The 20,493-nt window shown below is 42.5% G+C and overlaps 1 protein-coding gene across 1 annotated transcript in view; it reads right to left on the bottom strand.

Annotated features, from left to right (window-relative positions):
• The window catches only part of ATP2A3 (ATPase sarcoplasmic/endoplasmic reticulum Ca2+ transporting 3), a 231,029-nt gene extending 210,877 nt beyond the window's left edge, over window positions 1-20,152 (bottom strand). Inside the window, exon 1 of the mRNA XM_068268507.1 lies at window positions 19,712-20,152. Within this exon, the coding sequence (XP_068124608.1) occupies window positions 19,712-19,829 (118 nt within the window). The 5' untranslated portion in view covers window positions 19,830-20,152. The remainder of the gene's footprint in view (window positions 1-19,711) is intronic.
• Between the last annotated feature and the right edge of the window lie 341 nt (window positions 20,153-20,493).

The following is a 20,493-nucleotide window of genomic DNA, read 5'->3' as shown; positions in this document are numbered from 1 at the left end:
CTGGCACCGGCAGCTGGGGGAGGGGCAGCAAGGGCAAGAGGACAGGGAGCAACATTACAGCCACCCTCAGACGGTCTGCCGTGTCAGTGTCGACCCCAGCGGGCAGCCTACCCTTAGTCAGCGAGCTTTTCGCTCCAGGCGCCGCAATTGAACTCAGGGCTTTTAGCCGCAAGGAGTTTGAGGAGGATGTTCTGGATTTTGAGGAGGGAGGGGGGTATGATGAGGATAGGATGAAGGACCGTGACTACCATCCACAGGATGGGGGAGGTCAGCTCTGACTCTGAGGAGAAGGATGCGTCTGTGGGTTTGGCACGGAGGATCAGCATTGCAGACAGTGGCCGTGGAATGCGGGACCCACCACATCCTTCTGCCGCTACCACCAGCCGCACCACTCAACCCCCAACCGCCACAGGGAGAAAAGCCGCAGCATCCCATTCTGGCCGCAGGAGAATCTTCACCTCCCCAATCTTGCCGCCACAGTGCCACAGGCCACTGCTGCTGATACCGCCACCTATATTCAACCCAAAACACAATTGCGGTGTCATTTTTTTGGAGGTGTCTGGGCTGAAATCTCATGTCCCAGTTGTGCGATTGGACTTTGGATACAATGTGGGCTGCACGACCGCTGTCTGGAACCTAGTCCTGATGTTAATTGACAGCTTTTTTTTTTTTTTTTCATTTTATGTCCACCAAATAATTAATTAGTATTTCCCTTTAAAAAAACATGATGCTACATGCATAATTTACCCTAAAAACCATTTTAAAGCTATTTAAAGGGCACTTCTGGGTTTTCTATCCGGATACCCGAATAGGTCGGGTACCCGCGGGTAATTTGGTCGGATATCCGGATCGGATCCGGATATCCGCAAGGTCGGATCCGGATACCCGGATCCAAATATCTGGGTACCCGGATGGGTAATAAAAAGCACTACCCGAGCATCGCTGGTTGGTAGTTGAATTTGTATTATAAGTGGAGTTCTGTGTTTAAAGTGGATAAATGATTTACTTTCGGACAACTCTGGATTTGGACACAGTAGCTATGTTTTTTTCTTTTTTGGTTTTAACATGTTTTGAACTGCTCATAATAGTTCAAAATATTGTAGCATTGTAACATGTAATAAAAATAAAACTGTATTTTATATTTTGTACATAAAGACAACGTATCACTGAAACGTAACTCTAGTCACCTTTAAGTAGGGAACTATTGTAATTGCCATTCTGAAAATGTTACATCTGATATATTGTGAACCAGGCCAGGGGTTCACTTTCTGCCCCCTATGAGGTGGTTTTTAATAAATCCAGGCTAAGTGATCATATCTGACCTCTAGCCCAGGAGAACCGGAGTAGATCAGGCCAATTGTGATAGAAATTGGATCCATAAAGACATCCAAGAATATGGTACATATTTCAGGTACATTGACAAGGGACTAACAAAAAATATCTACCTAATAAAAATTATTCCAAAAATAGATCCATGTCCACATAAAACATAAGAACAGCAATAGCAATTTGAATACAGAAAGGGCAGAGCTGCAGGCAGCATTATAACTGTAAGGAAGCATAAACATTCTGCAAAAGGTACTTCTAAGCAAAAGCTACGGTAAATTGTTTAGGATTAAACTAATACTGCAGTTAAAGGACACCCGAGGTGACGTGACATGATGAGATAGACATGTGTATGTAAAATGCCAAACACACAACTAACTAGGCTATGTTCCTTTTTTTACTTTCTCTGCCTAGAGTATAAAAAAAAAAAAATTAAAAAAAAAATTAAAAAAAAAAAAAAAAAAAAACATATGCAAGTTACAGTTTCTGTCCAGGTCGGACAATACTGTAACTCTAAAAAAAAGTAGCAAAAACTTGCGCTCAAACAAAACAGTGCTGGCCCTTTAAATATGCCCCAGGTGCTGCTCTCTTGGACTGGATGGAGCCAGTTGCTGATAGACACAAGAGGGTGGGGGGAGACAGAGAGCACTCCGATGGTGCATTAACCCAGATGTATACAAATATAAAAATAAAGAGTTACACTTACAAATTAAAATGACCTACATGGGGGATTATTACCTACAGAAGTGTGGAACTTCCATGGGGGCGGGCTTCGCCCCCAGTTTTGCCAACATCTACATGGCATTTTGGGAGGAATTCTTCATCTGGTCGGACCATCCTTTTAAATCAAACTTGGTGCTATATACCAGGTACATCGACGATGTGTTGTTAATTTGGGAGGGGACCAAAGACAGATTCCAGGAGTTTGTCATATATTGTAACAACAATGATTTTGGGTTGGAATTCACCTATGTCATCCATGAAAAGGAATTGGTATTTTTAGATTTGGAGCTCTTTGTAGATCAAGATGATAAGATTCAAACCAGGACACACTTTAAGCCTACGGCAGGCAATTCATATCTCCACGCCGACAGCTGTCATCATCCCGGATGGATAAGCAACATTCCGAGGAGTCAATTTTGTAGGCTGCGGAGAAACTGCTCACATGACATCGACTATCAAAAGCAATCAGATATGCTAAAAGAAAAATTCAAAGAAAAAGGCTATAAAAATGCACGGATTGACGCTGCGATTTCAGAATATCAGGATGCTAACATCATTAAAAATAAAGAAGATCTAATATGTTATGGGACTGGCACGGACATCAAGGAGATTGGCACGCAAATTGGAAACAAAAATAAAGATAAAAAGAGAACTACAGCCCCTAAAAATGGGCCCACTTTCATTACTAAATATACTGGCAGTTCACGAAAAATCCAAAGCATCATAAAAAGGAACTGGCCAATATTGTTGCAAGACCCCATAATGAAAGATTTGTTACCAGAGGTGCCCCAAGTCATCTATAGGAAAGCAAAATCCATAAAAAATGTCATCGCACCTAGCAGAATTGATATAAAAGAATCCACCACCTGGTTAAAAAGTAGTGTGACGGGAAATTTCAAATGTGGATCAAGTAGGTGTGGTTGCTGCCAATTCATGTTACACAGACTCAAAAACATCCCAAACCTTGAAGGTCCCCCCCTACCGTTGAAACAATTTATAAATTGTGCGACCAAGTTTGTCATCTATCTTTTGCAATGTGGTTGCAACAAAAAATATGTGGGAAGAACCACCCGTGAACTTAGGACTCGGTTAGGAGAACATAAATGTAACATTCTGTCTAAATCCGACAAACACAGTGTCCCACGCCATTTCAATCAATATCATCAAGGAGACCCTGGAAGTCTAACAATCACTGGTTTGGAATATATATCCGATTCCCTCCCCACGGGCCTGAGATATAAGAAATTGTGTGAGAGGGAAGTCTATTGGATCTTCAGATTAGACACACTGTCCCCGAGAGGCCTCAACGAGGATCTAGAAGTTCAGAGTCTCATAACCTGAAAATTATCCCAGCTTCCTAATAAGAGTAAAAATCAATGGGGCACCACCAATGTTGCATCATCTTAGAAAAGTATGTTCATTGAATGTATGAGGATGTGTGCAACTGGGAAGTGATGGCCATCACTGGGTGCAAGAGAGTGAGACAATATGTTGAGCTGTGTGTGTGTATATATTTGTATAACGGGAGTATATTGACACCCGTCTGAGGCTCCTTTGCTGGTCTGTGTCATTGGTAGCATTGCATGTGAGTCGGTGCTACACTTCCTGTACATCACGCAGGTGGAAGATCACATCATGGATTGTGATCCGGCTGAATAGGGATCCATGTGTACATTTGGGCAAAAATTCCCCCCCCCCCCCCCCCAGTTACAGGATGTTGGTTTATTAGTGACCATGAATTCATGTTAGGGATAGAGTGTATTGGTCATTTCAGGTGTCTCCTTCGAATTGTAACGGGTCCTGTCCTGTGGTGAGGCTGTCCCTGTCACCCGTGGACATCGCCGTCTACGGGAGACAGGGATACCATATCCTTGCTAAACATCTTACTTATGTATCGCCATCGCCGAGAAAAAATTCAGTTTTTGCTTATCCTTGGTTTGAGTATTGGTTTCAATGTAGTTTCGCGTTGTCCTAGCATCATGGTTTGAAAAGGATGATTGTGGCTCTATTAGGGTCAGCAGTTGGTTTGGTACACCGATACAATAAATCCTGCCTATATAGGGTCTGAATCCACCGACAATTATTGTATCAGATATATGGGTTCAGATGGTCATAGTTTCCAAGACATAATTTTGCCTGCAGTAGGGTGTGAATTCACCGACAATTGTTGCATTGAATACACTGGTTCTGATGGTCACAGCCTTTGAGGCTGTAAGGGCATGGCAGTGGCTGTACATGAACCCTTAGGCAGCTCATTCATTCGCTTTATGCTTTATTGTTTATTATCTGTATCACACAAATGGTTTGTCACTAGAGCCTTTCTCAATGTTTGAAATGTACGGCAGTAGCTGCATATGAATTTTCCTTGGCAGTCTACTTAATGTTAATGATAGCCATTAACTAATTTACCACCATTTTATCAATTGTCTTTATCACACACAACACCCCATCAGGGGTCATTGATTGTGTGCACAATTATTGCAGGTGTGTAGCACAAAACCCCCCCCCCCCCCTCTCATTCCCCTATTTCCACCCTCTCCCTCATTAATGTGAACCAGTATGAATTTACCTGCAGTAAGGTCTTATTGTATGATGCCCCAGTGCACGCACAGTCGCCGTAATAATAGGCTCTTTTACATATATAAAGGGTTTCTCCTTTTATGAGATTCTACATATATAGAGGGTTTCTCCTTTTATGAGATTTTATATGTATCTTTCTAAAATTGATTGAGGGTAGTGAGGGTTAGAGTTTTTATAGAAGCTTAGTGCTATGGTTTTCTATGTAATTTATGGTCCACGTCTCTGTGGATGTTCGTTTTTTATTATTGTTTGAATAAAGCTTGATTGTATTTGTATTTGACTTCCGCCCCCTGGCTACTGTTGCCAAGGAGGCGATTCTATGTATACTGCACTGTCTGAACGAAACGTCACCTGAGGAAGGCGTGGATCAACGCCGAAACCGGTAGTGACGTCAGACAGGATCAGCCGCGCACAGCTCTCTCCCCAGACGGAGGTCCTCCTGCAAGTTCATCTGCACCACCCGCCCTGGCCAGGCAGGATTAGGCTGAGGTTCCCCACTGGTGGATGTATAAGCAGAGCGCATCACCATCATTTTAATTTGTAAGTGTAACTCTTTATTTTTATATTTGTATACATCTGGGTTAATGCACCATCGGAGCGCTCTCTGTCTCCCCCCACCCTCTTAATACTGTAACTCTCACTGATAAGGAATTACAGCCATAAAGCACTGGCAGAAAAGAGATGAAAGAGGGCAATCGTTCAAAGATTTTAGCTCTGGCATACCTCAATGAATGTGTCATTGAAAAGAGGCCATAATACAGTAAAAACTTCAAATTAGATTTAAATATAAATTAAAAAAAATAGTGGGATAGCCCAAAAAAAAACAAACATTTTTTAGGAGAAGGAGGATAGATACAATTGTTTATCTCAATTTGTTTTTCACTTCGGATGTCCTTTAAGCAATAGCAGCTATTTTCAGATTAAAATGTAAAACTAAACTCCTTTTTTTTTTTCTTCTGGAAGTTTTGAATAGAATGAAAAATAATTAGAGGGTTAGAACCTCTTTGGGATTCTTATCTCCACCTCCCCCACCTGGAAAAACGTTTGTTTCCCTTTTTTACAGACAGGAAGTGGCCAGAACTCTACCTAACAGACCCAAAGAGATCAGGAAGTAAATCCATCTTATATTGCTGTTACTTGTTTCCTTACAGGACCACCATCATGAGTCAAACGAAGATCTACTTAGGTTCAGGAGGTGACAACGGGATTAATAAAAAGTAAAATCCCCCAAGTAGGTTCTTTACACCTTATACAATATCCAAATGCAATGTTTTTTCTAGAGTTTGGTTATTGTGTGTTTGCTGTGGTTCAATGACCTATCTAAGGCGCTGTAAAAAATACAAAATGATGAAACCCACACAAACACCACGCAGATAGTATCTGCAATATGCTCCAGCCCTGCAGACAGGCTTTCTTTAAATCAAGTAAAACAACATGATCTGCCTGCAAATGAATATTACATACCTACCTCACCTTTAGCTCCTCTCAGAAGATCACCATTTTCTTCTAACAATTCCTTTCAGTTTTAACTTGATCTAGCAATACTTGATTCTCAGGAAGCTGAAAGCCTTAGGGACCTTTACCATTATATGTATCAGTTCCTGTCAGTAAAAACTGAAAGCACAACTGACATGAAAGGTAATGTCTACGTTTCCCTATATAAGTGGCTGATATCACTGGTTAATGGAGTGTTGACCCGGAAGCCGTTACAGGGTCATCACTATTTTTAAAATGGAGGATGGAGATTTCCATCAATCAGAGTAGACACACAGGATGCGGTAGAAAAGGAAAATTGATGAGTAGACTACGCAGAAGGCAAGTATGATGTATGTTTATTTTGACTTATTTTTCAGTTCAGGTTTACAGGAAAAAAAAATTTGGTAGCCAGATCAGGTGATATAGATTGGTAGCTTATGGTAAACATAGCGTTAAAGGTGGGGAAGAAGAAAACATTTAAATCGCCATAGATATCATTCAGAGCATCCAAGGTTTTTACAAGGCGTAAATCTTATGATAGTAGCAATGAGAATCACATCAGGTCTCCATACTGAAAGTGGTGGTATGTGAGTTGGAGGGATGAGAGGAGAAGAGGGGGGAAATTTGGAGAGAGAGTGATATAAGAGGGGCAGAGACTTTTATATGCATATAGAGAAGTTGTGGAGATTGTCCACTCCTAAGAGATAGAAGGTGGAAAGGTCATTCCATTTGTATGTGAAGACAGGATGCTGACTCTCCTTTTATAAATAGTAGATGACCCAATTGAGGGCTACAAACTTTATCGAAGGTTGCAACAAAACCAGGCTTCATCTGCAGGTCTAGATTTGTGATCTGAGGATCTCTAGCCAATGAAAGCCTTAGGCCCCATACACACATCAGACTATAGTCTTTTGAAAATGAAAGATCACAGACCAATCTTACCACCCTTCATGTAGTATGAGAGCCATACTCTACACAGTCTTTTCTATGGAGCTGAACTCCACATCAGAAAAAAATCTTTGCAAGATGCTGCACACACAGATGCTGTACAGACACAAAAGATCAGTATCTGCAAAAGAGCTGTTCCTGCCAAAAATCCATTCCTGCAAATTGCAATGATAGTCTATGAGATCTGCAGATCATCATACACACATGATTTAACTGACATTCATCTGCAGATCAGATCCACCAGGATGGATTTTCAGATCTGCAGATGATTGCTTGATCTGCAGATGAATGTCAGTTAAATCATGTGTGTATGATGATCTGCAGATCTCATAGACTATCATTGCAATTTGCAGGAATGGATTTTTGGCAGGAACAGATCTTTTGCAGATACTGATCTTTTGTGTCTGTACAGCATCTGTGTGTGCAGCATCTTGCAAAGATTTCTGTCTGATGTGGAGTTCAGCTCCATAGAATAGACTGTGTAGAGTATGGCTCTCATACTACATGAAGGGTGGTAAGATTGGTCTGTGATCTTTCATTTTCCAAAGACTATAGTCTGATGTGTGTATGAGCCTTTAGTAAGGCCCAAAAAATTATCTTCTTTGCTGCACATGAATAAAACATATGGTTAAATCCGCAAGAATGAATTCACAAGTCATAAAGCTTGTAAAATTGACTTAACTGTGCATAAACACCACGTAAAACAAAAAGGAAAAAATAAAAAAACTGTCCCATTTAACATCTTACATGCTTACACAGTCCTTCAGGTGAGGTGTTTTACTAATTATAGGCCTGCTATTTGCCAGAAGAGACATTTAACAAATTATGAATTAAACATGTTATTAAGTGTCAATGCTTCTACTTTAAAGCTTAAAGAGACTCTGTAACAAATTGTTTATCTTTATTTCTTCTATGCTATAAGTTCCTATGCCTTTTCTAATGTGGTCTGGCTTACTGCAGCTTTTCCTAATTGCACAGTAGCTGTGTTATCTCTGTTATATGATCTAATCTTCTCTCTATAGTCGGCACAGTCAGGCTGAGGCAGTCAGACTGGAATGTGCAGGGCTGCTTGTGATTAGCTAGAAGCTGTACACACCCCCTGCAGGCTCTGTGTGACTAACACACTCTGCTTAGCTGAGCCTATTAGAAGCTGGTTAGTTTGTTTGTAAACACTGCCTAAAACTGGCAATTACAAGCCAGGTTTGCAGCAGAGAATGGCAGAAACAGCACAGAGGGGACCAGGAGCACATAATGAATAGAATGGTATGCTTTTTATTGTAAGAATTTCAGAGTACAGATTCTCTTTAAGGTCCTGAACACAAAGGAAAAATGACAACACCCAAAAGAGTCATCAGCACAGCAGTAATTAATAGAAATGATTTGTTAGTAAGATGGTGCCAAAGTTATAGGCATTTAAATACACAGGACTCATTCGCCACACTAGCTATAGATACATCTGAAGAAAGAAGTATGCTCGACAACCCCAGCAATGTATTATTGCCAAGACATGACCATTTCAAAACACAGTGATAGAAGAAAATCTAACCATTCAAACTTTTGTAACTAAACATTTATGACTCATTGCAACAAATCAATGACTTTGTACATGTACTCATGGACATTGATTTATTAAGACTAGTGCTAAGAAAACTGAAAAACATGGAACAGTTTTCCGGGGCAAATGATCATAATGTGGCCTTTATGTAATAATAGTTCATATGAGAGTCACTGTTTTAGGCACTTTCTTAGCAGAAGAATCCGCCCAGCTTTTTTTTTTTTTTTCTTCTTTTTTTTTGGGGGGGGGGGGGGGGGGGGAGAGAATAGAAGAAAAATTATTATTAAGCATACACAGCTATTCAGCAAAGGACAATGGATTTGCTGAGTAATATGTTCGTGTTCCAATATGTTCAGCACTGGAAAAGAAGGAATCTGAAACGATTCTCAAGGTCTCACCACTGAAATAGTGCAAGGTGTTGGGCACTACTCTCATACAATGCATGAGTAATATGCTGCCATATAAGTAAAGCTGGGAAGATAAAGAATACAGTTAAACCACATCTATGCTAAGATTAGGAAGGCTGCAATTGACAGCAAAAAAATATATATAGATGTTATTAGTTGACTGTACCATGTTTATACTCCACACGTTTTGTTATACTCTGGGACAGACAGTAAAACCTTGTGTACCGTCTGCAAATTATTTTGACTATCAGTTTTTGCTTGTTTGGTGTGTTTTCATGGACATATACAAGCCCATTTAAGGGGTTTCTAAAAAAGGTAATGCCAAATGGTTGCATGTTTTTTTTCGACTGCTGTGATTACTTGTTCAGCCTATGTGAGCAAATAAGAACATGGACTTCTCCTTTGTGCAGCCAATTACTCATGAAGGAAGATGGGGCCTTGTTGGCTTTCTGTATGTCAGGATAAGCACTACTGCCTGTATGTCAGGATAAGCACTACTGCCATGATTGCAAATTTTAATGCAATTTAACTTTTGTAAACTCAGATCTGGCTCATTGTCAGTTTTATAAATTAAGATTCGGCTGCAAACTAAAATTATGAAATCCCAAGAAAATGTTAAAAGAAGTATAGGAACTCTGACCATATAAACACATTAGAAGGCATAATGAATTATGATGCAAACCCATCACTGCAGCATCCTCATCCAACGCCAGAAAACATGGCTCCCATAGCACGCACCCAGTCCAAACATGGACAGAAATGTTTAACTAAAAGGGTCATTTTAAGAACAAATCTCCCAAAGTCTCATTGGACTGGGAATTACATATAGATAAAATTAGTAATTCATACCACAAGTTAGAAAATGTCCTTAATGGAGTTGAAACTCTGAAGAAGGATTTGCCGGTGGTAGTGCGACTAAAGACAGTGACAGATACCCTAACTGATGGTAACGCCACATTCACAGTAGCAGTTACGTTCCCTGCGACAGCAGGAATGCAATGCAAGGGATTGAGACTGAGGCGGCGCATGTTACCCATGTGTTGTGTTGCATTCAGTGAAGAATACAATTAAAACAAAGTATGCTTCGCTATAAAGGTTAACACGCGCTTTTTCAATAATACTATGCCACACTCTATGCATGTGAATGATATGTTGGTGGTGCATTGCAGTGGGACAGAGTGGCCATTATGTCGCACTGAAATGGACCACTGTGAGTGTAGCCCAAGACTTTCTTTCAACAAACAATAAATCTGGGAAAACGTTCTCATCTTTGAATACTAATAGCAGAATCTCCTTCGCTCATGTCATCTGAACCGAGCCAAGGCCCACTAACTGTTCAGACACAGAAAAGCAGATTTACAGTGTACCTGAAGTGGGTTTATACCTGAAGGCCAGATCTATACTTTCTGTTCCCTTAGACCAACATTCATGTTGCTCCCCTTCTATTAGTAGCAGCAACCCTCATCCAATCTGTAGCCTCCAATCCATGTGTACCATTAATGTACAGCAGCCCCTCTCATGTCAGCAGCACCACCACTATCATGCATCGCTCCTCATTGCAATAGCAGTCTTTATAATCTCCCATTTTAGGTCTGCCCTTATAGGTTATTTGGTCTGCATTTCCCCCCATTGGTGTTGAAACTTAAAGGGGTTCTTTCGCGAAAAAAGTAGGCAGTTAAAAAATGTGACAGATGACAGGTTTTGGGCCAGTCCATCTTTTTAAGGGGGATTCTCAGGGCTTTCTTTGTTTTCAACAGCATTTCCTGAACAACAGTTGCAAAATCTAACTGACATAATAGTGTTCAAGTGATTAGGGAGGCCGGCTGGTATCTTGCTATTTTGGCAGTTAAACTGTTGTTCAGGAAATGCTGTTGAAAACAAAGAAATCCCTGAGAATCCCCCTTATTAAAAAGATGGACTGGCCCAAAACCTGTCATCTGTCACATTTTTTAACTGCCTACTTTTTTCGCGAAAGATCCCCTTTAAAAAAAAAAAAAAAAAAAACCTTGCCCTGCCTCAGTATCACATATGTGCTGATTTTTTTTTAATACAGTGGCCTCTATTTATAAGAGGAAAAAAAAAAAAAAAGTGTTGCTCTTGCTCCCAGCAGTAAGTTGTAATTTAGGTAATATTTCTTTGCTCATCGTATATAACAAAATACAGTGCCATGGTGTGAGCTCATCTGTTTCCCTGAACTGCCAGGTAAGTCTTTATTACATTTGTCACCTAGACAATATACAATATGTTATATTTTCACCATAAAAAGGAGCTGGACATACTTGTCACAACTTCCTGTCATGTGACTGGGTATGAGGGAAATCTCCACTGCAGAATACTGGCAGGTAAAGTAGAACTGGATAGAGTTCAACTTTAAATACTTTAAAATACAATTAAAATAGTCTGCTTTAAGAGCAGAGGAAAGTTGTGGAGAAAGTTGGTCCCTCAACTGGAAACAGAAATGAAGAGCTATATGAGATAGATAGATAGATAGATAGATACACACACACACACACACACACACAGACTATTCCATTTTAAAGACTAGAATTAGGAGCCCGGACACCCACCTCATTCCGCCTGCCACTCCACTGAACTGCTGATGCACATTTAAAGGGATACAGTAGGGGGGGGGGGGGCGATGCTCCGGCCCCGCCTCTGGTTCACTTTTGGAATTTCAGACTTTAAAGTCTGAAATCCACTGCACCTGCATTGCCGTGTCCTCACTCCCGCTGACGTCACCAGGAGTGTATAGCATAAGCCCAGTATGGTCTGCGCCTGTGCAGTACGCTCCTGGTGACATCAGCGGGAGCGAGGACACGGCAACGCAGGTGCAGTGGTTTTCATACTTTAAAGTCTGAAATTCCAGAAGTGAACCGGAGACGGGGCCGGAGCATCGGTGAGTGGCTGCGCGGGCTCAGGATGCCTGCGGGGGACCATTAGAAGCCCCGGGTAAGTTCAACTCCTTTTCCCCCCCGACACCCCTACAGTATCCCCTTAAAGCACCTTTTGATGACTAATGTTGATGGAAGCAACCAACGGTGAGACAGTGCCCAGTCTGCATCTTATTTGCAAATAAGATTGTAAGCTTGCAAGGGCAGGGGCTCTCTCACCTTTAAGTTTCTTGGATTTTGTTGTTCATGTCATAGCTTGCACTCGGTTATACATTTATTCACCATGCTGCATCTGTCATTTTAACCACCAGTTCTGTATTTAGCATCAGTGTCCATATTTGAGTTATATAATTTTCTGTATCATTACGTACCTCGTTTGCTCTCCTACTTTGTACAGTGCCACAGAGTATGTTGGCACTTTATCAATAATAAAAATAACTTTCTCCGCTCCCCACTACTGTGAGCACGTCTCAGAGCTATATTTAAAGATGACAGGTGAGATGTCTGTGCTTCTGTAGCCAGAAGCTTTCTGTGCCTGTGCATTTATTTAAAGGGAACCTGAGACGAGAAGAGTCTCAGGTTCCATACTTACCTGGTGCTTCCTGAGCCTGAGCTTCATTGCACATGCATGGCCCAGCCAGGCACGCTCCCCCGTTGTGCTCCTGTCCCTGAGAGCGTTCTGCGCCTGCGCAATAGTACAGCTGTGGGAGAGCGCCTGGCCAAGCATGCGCAACAACGTGCAACTCGGCCAGGCTTTCAAGCTGAATTGCGGGGGAGTGGGGCCACCCAGGGAGACGGCAAGGGATGAGCCTTGTAGGGGTTTAAGGAAGCCCCAGCTTAGTATGGTATGGTATCCAAGATGCAGAATGACCCCGCCACGGGAGCACGACCAAGGAAGCATACGGCCAGGGCCTTGCTTATGCAGTAGCCCCCAACTGACTCAGTCAGGGACTTTACCGGAGCAGACAGCAGAGGGGCAGACACAAGAGCCCATGACCTACAGGGGGCTGGAGGAAAACCTAGGGAAGTATAAATTCTTGTGTTTATTAAGTCTCAGGTACACTTTAAAGTACATCGTAAGCCTATTTGGCAGGACCTTACTCCCATTGGGTTCTTCATCATCATATGGAATCAGTGACTCATCTGCTATACATATCCCTACATTGCAATCTGAACACCATTGTTTGTTACTTCACTATATTGTGTGCCTTTATTTAACGCTGTAATGCCCGTGTTACACATTTTAATGTTGTAATGCCGCCGCTCCCATCTATTATACAAGGCACATAATATATTGGCGCCTTATAAATAAATTTTTAAGATAAATGTAAACCTGAGGGTAAAAAAGGGTTGACAGATATACTTATCACTACAATATGTAGAGATAAGCATCTCTCCTGACACCTCCAAGCTCCTAACTGTGTCCAGTTTCCCTCCATCTTGCCACTGTAGCCCCCATTCAAGATGTCCCAGGTGCCTACATAATCCATCTATGTGCCCTCTGTACAAACCCTACTTACACACAGCTGCATGTAGCAGCCATGGCCGAGAGAGTCCTGGGCATGCATAGTTCCAAATGCTTTCAAACTGCGCTTGCCCAGGATGCCCTCAGCCACGGCTGCTGTGCATTGCCATTTGGGAATGAGTACAAAGAAGGTGTGGAATGCCCCTTCGCTGGGTCGGAGATGCGGATGGGACAACAGCAAGACAGAGCAGAAGCCAGACACAGTAAGGTGCCTGGAGGTGTCAGGGGAACCAATGCATCCAAGGCAAGTTTATCTGTTATCCGCTTTCTCCCCCTCAGATACACTTTAATTTGCAAAAATTGACAAATGTGTCTTTATCAGAATGTGTAATGCTTTATTGTAAAAATAGCATTCAACCACTAACAATACTATTTCAGATTTTTTTTATCAATCCTAAGCCTCACTAGTTACCGGTTTTGGTAAGGAGGACTATGAGACCAAATTTATATAAGAAATAGTGCTAGATATACGAGAAGAAAGATTTTTCACACTTTCTTACTCTTTTCCCCCCCTTTCCAGAAGTAGTGGGCATCACATCCACAACAAGAAGGTTAAAAGAATAAATGTAACAAGCGCCTCAACCGTATGCACTATACACTGTGACTAGTGCTGGTTGCAATTATATATTAGCAAATGCCCATTGATGATATAATGATCAACTCAAGAATACTTAACATAAATGAGAAATGCAGGCCTCATTTCTTAGCCAATAATGGTCTTGCTGGAATACAGGAAACTTGGTCCCTCTAGGAAGCCCTAAACTTCCGATCAGACCATCAAACTACTAATCTAACACAATGCTGATTAATCTTTTGTCCTGCATACACAGGGATGACTTTTTGACACCTTACTGCTACAGCAGCTGTTTCACAAAGGCCTGCAGCCATTCATAAAAGCATAACAATGATTATTACGGAGAGCCACCTGAAAAATGCAGCACTACCTCCTCCAACCTAGAGAACATATCAGAGCAAGGAGGTGTCATCCAATGCTTACGTTTGCAGTGCATCAATTTTTGCACACGCCTTTCACAAAAAAAAGCCCTATAACAAAAAGCAAAGCTAAATGTAATTTTGCCTTCTTTGGGGTCTCTTAACCCAGGTGGTCCTGGGTCACCATGAGCTGTCTGGGCATTCCATATCAAGCCATACCATGCACGGATTAGGACTAAGAAGTCTGAAAATGTATGTTGAATTGCTGTATCTCTGTAAGATGTATTAGCTACAGGCTCACGACACAACCAGCAGTTCTGTATGTGCAGCCTTGCTTTCAGGGGCATAAAGAGATGATTTGCAATTTCAGGTGTGATGCATCATGGGAAACCACAGTTGCTCCTTTAAAGAGACTCAGAGGAGTCTCAATAGTTTTTTTTTTTTTTTTTTTTACTTACCCAGGGCTTCCTCCAGCCCCATAAGCATGGCTGCATCCCTTGCTGTCCTCCTACGATGTCCCGTTCAGCCATGATGAGCCTCGGTAAACGGCTCAGTGATGTCTACGGCGGACTGTCTGAGCATGCGCAGAAGGCCCCGTCTGTCGTCACTCAGTCAGACCAAGTCGCTTACCAGGGGTTGACTGCGGGAGAACGAGGGCACTGAGGAGGTCGGTGCGGGACACATCCATGCTTATGGGGCTGGAGGAAGCCCCGGGTAAGTAAAAAACTGCAGTGAGACTCATCTCTGAGTCTCTAAGGCTGAATTCTCTCTTTAAAACAGAAGGCATTTGTGATAAGTTTTTCGTTCCATCCCTGCAAAGTTGTAGATACTGCTGAAGAGAAATTTGCACACTGTTTTTGGCTCACCCCTAAGTATGTTTACACAATGTGCATTGCGGTACATTATAGCGCAAGTTATAATCATACAGCAATACAGGGGTCCCACAATGTCACGTTGGCTTTGTGGTACATCATGTTCCACCATGATGATGATGCAAGCCAAGCTGTGTGTTACTGGAAAACACATACGATATGCCAGTGTTCCAAAGGACTGGTGATAAGGTTCTGTGTGCTGCAACGCACACATTGCTGAAACACTTTAAATATTGAAATCTGCTGCAATGTGCTGCTGCGCATCACACTGCATTCAATGTGAACTTAACCTAACTCTTGACAGCTCTGGGCTTTTAAATGCTAGAGGTGCTGAATACTGGAAACAGCTAAAGAACACAGGTCAACCATAAAATATAATGCTTTGTCTAGAACTCTAGATGACAGTATCAGTACTCTGAAATTATATGCATGTGCACCCATAAAAAGCATAGATTCTGCTCTGTTGGGTTTATAGCATAATAAAGGCACAGACAAGTAAACCTGTAATTTTCTGGAAGTTATGCAATGTCAGGTCACAGACAATTCTATCAAACAAAGCTCCAATTTCTTGAACTTGTAGTATCGCCTGGCCCTATATTGCAGTCACAATAACCCTAAATAAAATGGTTTTGCTCATCTGTGCAGGTATCAGCTGATAGTTGTGTATCTCGACCATTAAAAAGGTTATAAGGTAATTTTACACTGAAATGTTGCCTTGTGCTGTAAGGAAAGGAACCGTAACTCTATAAACAGTTCACACCTCATCATTTGTAGTGCATACTATGTACAGCGTTGCTAGAATGGTACACATTGACGCGCACAATATTTGGTAATCAAGGTGCACAGTGTTCAGTTGCTTTAGATTGCATTATGTGTATGTTATAAAACAACGTAATGCCACGTCCAAGTGTGAAACTAGCCTTACATGATGACTACCAAACTCATTTATAGTCACCACCTAGGGCTTGGCACAACCCCAGCTGCAGAAACAGCCAGGTTTATTTTCTCAGAAGAGGATTACGGTTTTCCTGCAGTTAGTGGAGTATCCCTCAACACTCATTCACCTTCTCTCACCTTCTAAAGAATTAACCTCCTCATATGTGGCGCTAAGAATTCTGACTTAGGGCACGTTTCCATATGTGCGCTTTTAGCAACGCTTATGGAAACGTGATCGCAGAGACATCAGAGAGCGCATAGACTGCAATATCTGAGGTTTCCATAAATGTAGTGCGATTCACCACTGAATCACAGCGCATGTTGCATGCATTTTGGCGCGGTTACGCCCGCAATCCCAAATTATAATGAATGGGATTGCAAGCCCCGCCTCAGGGAATCACATGATGCAACGCAGAGCCACCCTGACTTACAGCCACCTGCACTGCAATGGAAACGAACCTTTAATTCACACGCAGATTTAATGCAAACTGCATGCAGTTTGAAGTTGAACCAATCAAATCCACTTCCTGCTGATTCCAAAGTTCAAGGAAAGCCGAGATGGGGCCACCACAACAAAAAAATACATACCTGGGGCTTCCTCCAGCCCCCTCCGGCATGACGAAGCCCCAGGTATTTTTCTTTTGTTGTGACCCCATCTCAGGTACACTTTAATTCAATTTGCATTAAACTTGCATGCAAGCTGAAATAATTTGCATCACAGTGATACTTTCTATTTACATCTGTTCCAGGTCTTAGTCAAAACTATCTAATGATAAATACAAAACACAAATAGGATTCTATTTCAGTGCCTGTCCAGGCAGTATGGCAACAATATAAATTTCTCTAGAATGTTACGACTTTTTTTTCTTCCCCCTCCACTGACTCCTGTGGGAGCTAGTTTAAGTGGCATATGTCCCCTTCCACATTTGGATTGGGAGAGGTGGCGAGTGGTAGCTCAGCCACATTCTTCTGGAAAGCAGCATGGCACAAAGAACCAGGGTTTTTAAAGAGAATCTGTATTGTTAAAATCACACAAAAGTAAACATACCAGTGCGTTAGGGGACATCTATTACCCTCTGTCACAATTTCGCCGCTCCTCGCCGCATTAAAAGTGGTTAAAAACCGTTTTAAAAAGTTTGTTTATAAACAAACAAAATGGCCACCAAAACAGGAAGTAGGTTGATGTACAGTATGTCCACACATAGAAAATACATCCATACACAAGCAGGCTGTATACAGCCTTCCCTTTGAATCTCAAGAGATCATTTGTGTGTTTCTTTCTCCCTGCAGTTCTCATGCACTGAAGTTTCAGGCTGCTCTTTTTTCTCCTGCAAACAGCTTTGCCCTTGTCTGTAATTCTTCAGTATGTGAAAGCCCAGCCAGCTCAGAGGACAATTTATCCAGCTTGTAAAAGATAAGAGAGAAGCTGCTCTAATCTAAATAATACACAGGCAGTGTGCATAGAGGGGCCTGGAAGGGGGAATTCATAGCAGAACCACAACACTGAAGAACTTGGCAGCCTTCCAGACACAGGCTGACAAGTCTGACAAGGGAAAGATACATTGATTTATTACAGAGACTGTGATAGCAGAAAGTGCTGCAGTAAGCCAGAACACATTACAATAGCTTTTGGAACCTGTAGGATGATAAAAAACAGGATGCAATTTTTGTTACGGAGTCTCTTTAAAGCAGTGGAGTTCAGTGGGGCTGGTTCACACGGGCTTCCAGCGGCGTCTCATTGCAGTCTGCGTTTTTCATCCCTGTAGGGGGACACGAAGACGCAGCGGTAATCAACCCTAGACACAGTATGTAATGTCCAGGGTCGCCTGAAACTATGGGAATAGACCACCACATTTGCGCACACACCAGTAAAAGCCCAATACAAACAGTGTTTAACAACGAGTCCCGACAACAACGAGTTTAACAAGTTTTGTTTTTAAAGGTTGGAAGAAAAAAGAAAAAAAAAAGTACTCAAGAGCTTTTTCAGAAACTTGCACACATTTCTAAAGAAGGGAAGGTTGGAGGTGAGCATAACAAAATTTTTGTGTAGAAAAGTACAGGTAGTCAATGAGATGCTAATGATTTCCATGCAAATTGTGTGAAATTTAAATGGAACCTGGAATCGGACCAATTAAAAGTGACAGGAAGTGTGTATGACTGGCCTAATTCAAAACTGGATACATTATGCATTATTTTGCATGCAAGCCAAACGTACTTGTATCTCATTGACTATTCTACACTGGTCCAGGGACTGGTTTACACTGACAAAGCGTATATGTTAACCCACCAGGCCTTTTTTGGCACTATAAACCAACAGCCACTTCTTGCTCACAGCAAACTCACGATTGGTTGCTTCCACTTTGTAATAAATAGGGAACCCATGGCACTAACACTAAAATTGCTCAGCCGGACCCTAGCTTATGGACTTTGGGTACCACCTTTGCTTGCACAACTTTACTAAGCATGTTCCATTGGTGGCATGGACTCCTGCTGGGTCCCCTATTTCTCACAAATGGGATTCCTGTTGTGTCCTCTAAAGTAGACTAGCGCCCCTTTTTCAATGGAACGGCAAAGCATTCGCTGTGTGCTTAAAATGCATGCAGCGTTGTGCATTGCAATGGAGGATTTGCCATTCTGATACACTGATTCAGTGCCTCCAGCGTTAGGCTAGTTTCACACTGATACATTGCATTAGACAGTGAGTTGACAATTACAATGTGTGCGACTATTGGATTGCATTTTGCATGCGAAATGCAATTATTTTGTAATAGTATGTTGTTTACATCTGCACATTCGCGTTGCAACAGAATAAAAATAGACATGCTGTATAGTACCAGATGACATGCGCATTTACAGTGGCCGTGAAGCATACCCATGTACTGCATGCTTCACATTTTACACATGTACCTCACGATGCGACTTTCCCCCTACGTTGCAATCCTGTTTTTTTACAGGGTGTAGCAACCCAACTCTCCAAAGTGAACCTAGCCTCACCTACAGTTCACATAGCCCGTTTTTGCTGCTGCACCTAGGAATTATAGAATGCACCTCCACACCAGCCCTGTAGTGCATACAGTATATGACCAATGTGTTTTACAAAGGCAAGAATATAAAATGTGCTCCCCCCTCTCAAGTCTATACAAATATAACACTATATTTAGCTGAATAAAAACCCAACTGCAGATACATTCAGTTGTGCCCACCAGAGGAGCCGTCTCATGTGCAGCTAAACACCTTTCCAGTCATCTAATGAGGGAGCAACTAGTATTCTGTTCGCTACATGACATGAAACTCGTGCAGTAACTACACACCCGCAGAAAGGCCTCACAATCAGAGAAGTGACACTCCGGATGACAGAAGTGAACCAACACCCCTCGCAGGCAGAGAGTGACAGAAGTGAACCAACACCCCTCGCATGCAGAGAGTGACAGAATTAGAAAGATGGGGGAGTGACGCGTGTGCTCATCTATACGCCGATCTCCGGGTTTCCTCACTCATGATAGGCGAGGGGGGGGGGGTAGTGTCAGCGCAGGACTCACCGTTTGGTCCATATTTCTCCCTATTCCTCCGGACCTGCTCGCTGCTCAGCCCGCAGCTCTCATTCACCTCGAAGTGTCGGAGCACCTCGGACACGGTCTTGGAGTGCGCGCTGTCCATGGTGTGCGCTAGCAGAGAATGCGGAACACGGGCTGCTCTCTCACAAGGAGGGCTTCGCTGTCACTCTCTCTCCTCTCTCTCTCACACTCGGGGGAAGCCGTGTGTCCCTCTCACGCTGCACCTTGCCAGCCTCCAGTGAAAGGTGAGCTCTTCCCGGGGATCCGCCTCTACACTGACTCGCACAGCTCTGCCCTCCTCCTGCTCATGCCGGAGACAAGTGCTGCCTCACAAGTGTTCCTCCTCACAGAAGAGCAGCAGCACTCCCTCACTCACTCCGCTTCACGCACACTGCCAGCCTGCAAGCGAGCAGCTTCTCACTTCAAGTCTTTCTTATCCTGCATTACCTGAAACCTCCCCATTGGCTGACTGCGGCACCCAAATAGCGCCTGCCCACACAAACCTTCCCCGCCGCTGCCCCATTGGCCCGTGCTTAGCTGACATTAGCATTTGCAAGGCTTAGCCTCCGGTAATATTACTGTGGAAAATCTTTTTTTTGAGCATGTATAGATATGAGCGGCCACCCTCCCTGTTCAGAGCGTTACTTCCTCTTATTCTGTGGCAGCTGAGAACTTTTTAGCTGCCTGAGAGGAAGGGGTTAACGCTGGAGACCGCAGAGATAAGATGTGACAGTTGTGCTGTTATGGAAAATAGTTCTGAGCAATTG

The sequence above is a fragment of the Hyperolius riggenbachi genome, chromosome 2, assembly GCF_040937935.1.
Source record: "Hyperolius riggenbachi isolate aHypRig1 chromosome 2, aHypRig1.pri, whole genome shotgun sequence".
In the NCBI taxonomy this organism is placed as follows: Eukaryota; Metazoa; Chordata; class Amphibia; order Anura; family Hyperoliidae; genus Hyperolius; species Hyperolius riggenbachi.
This window is presented reverse-complemented; position numbering and strand designations above follow the sequence as displayed.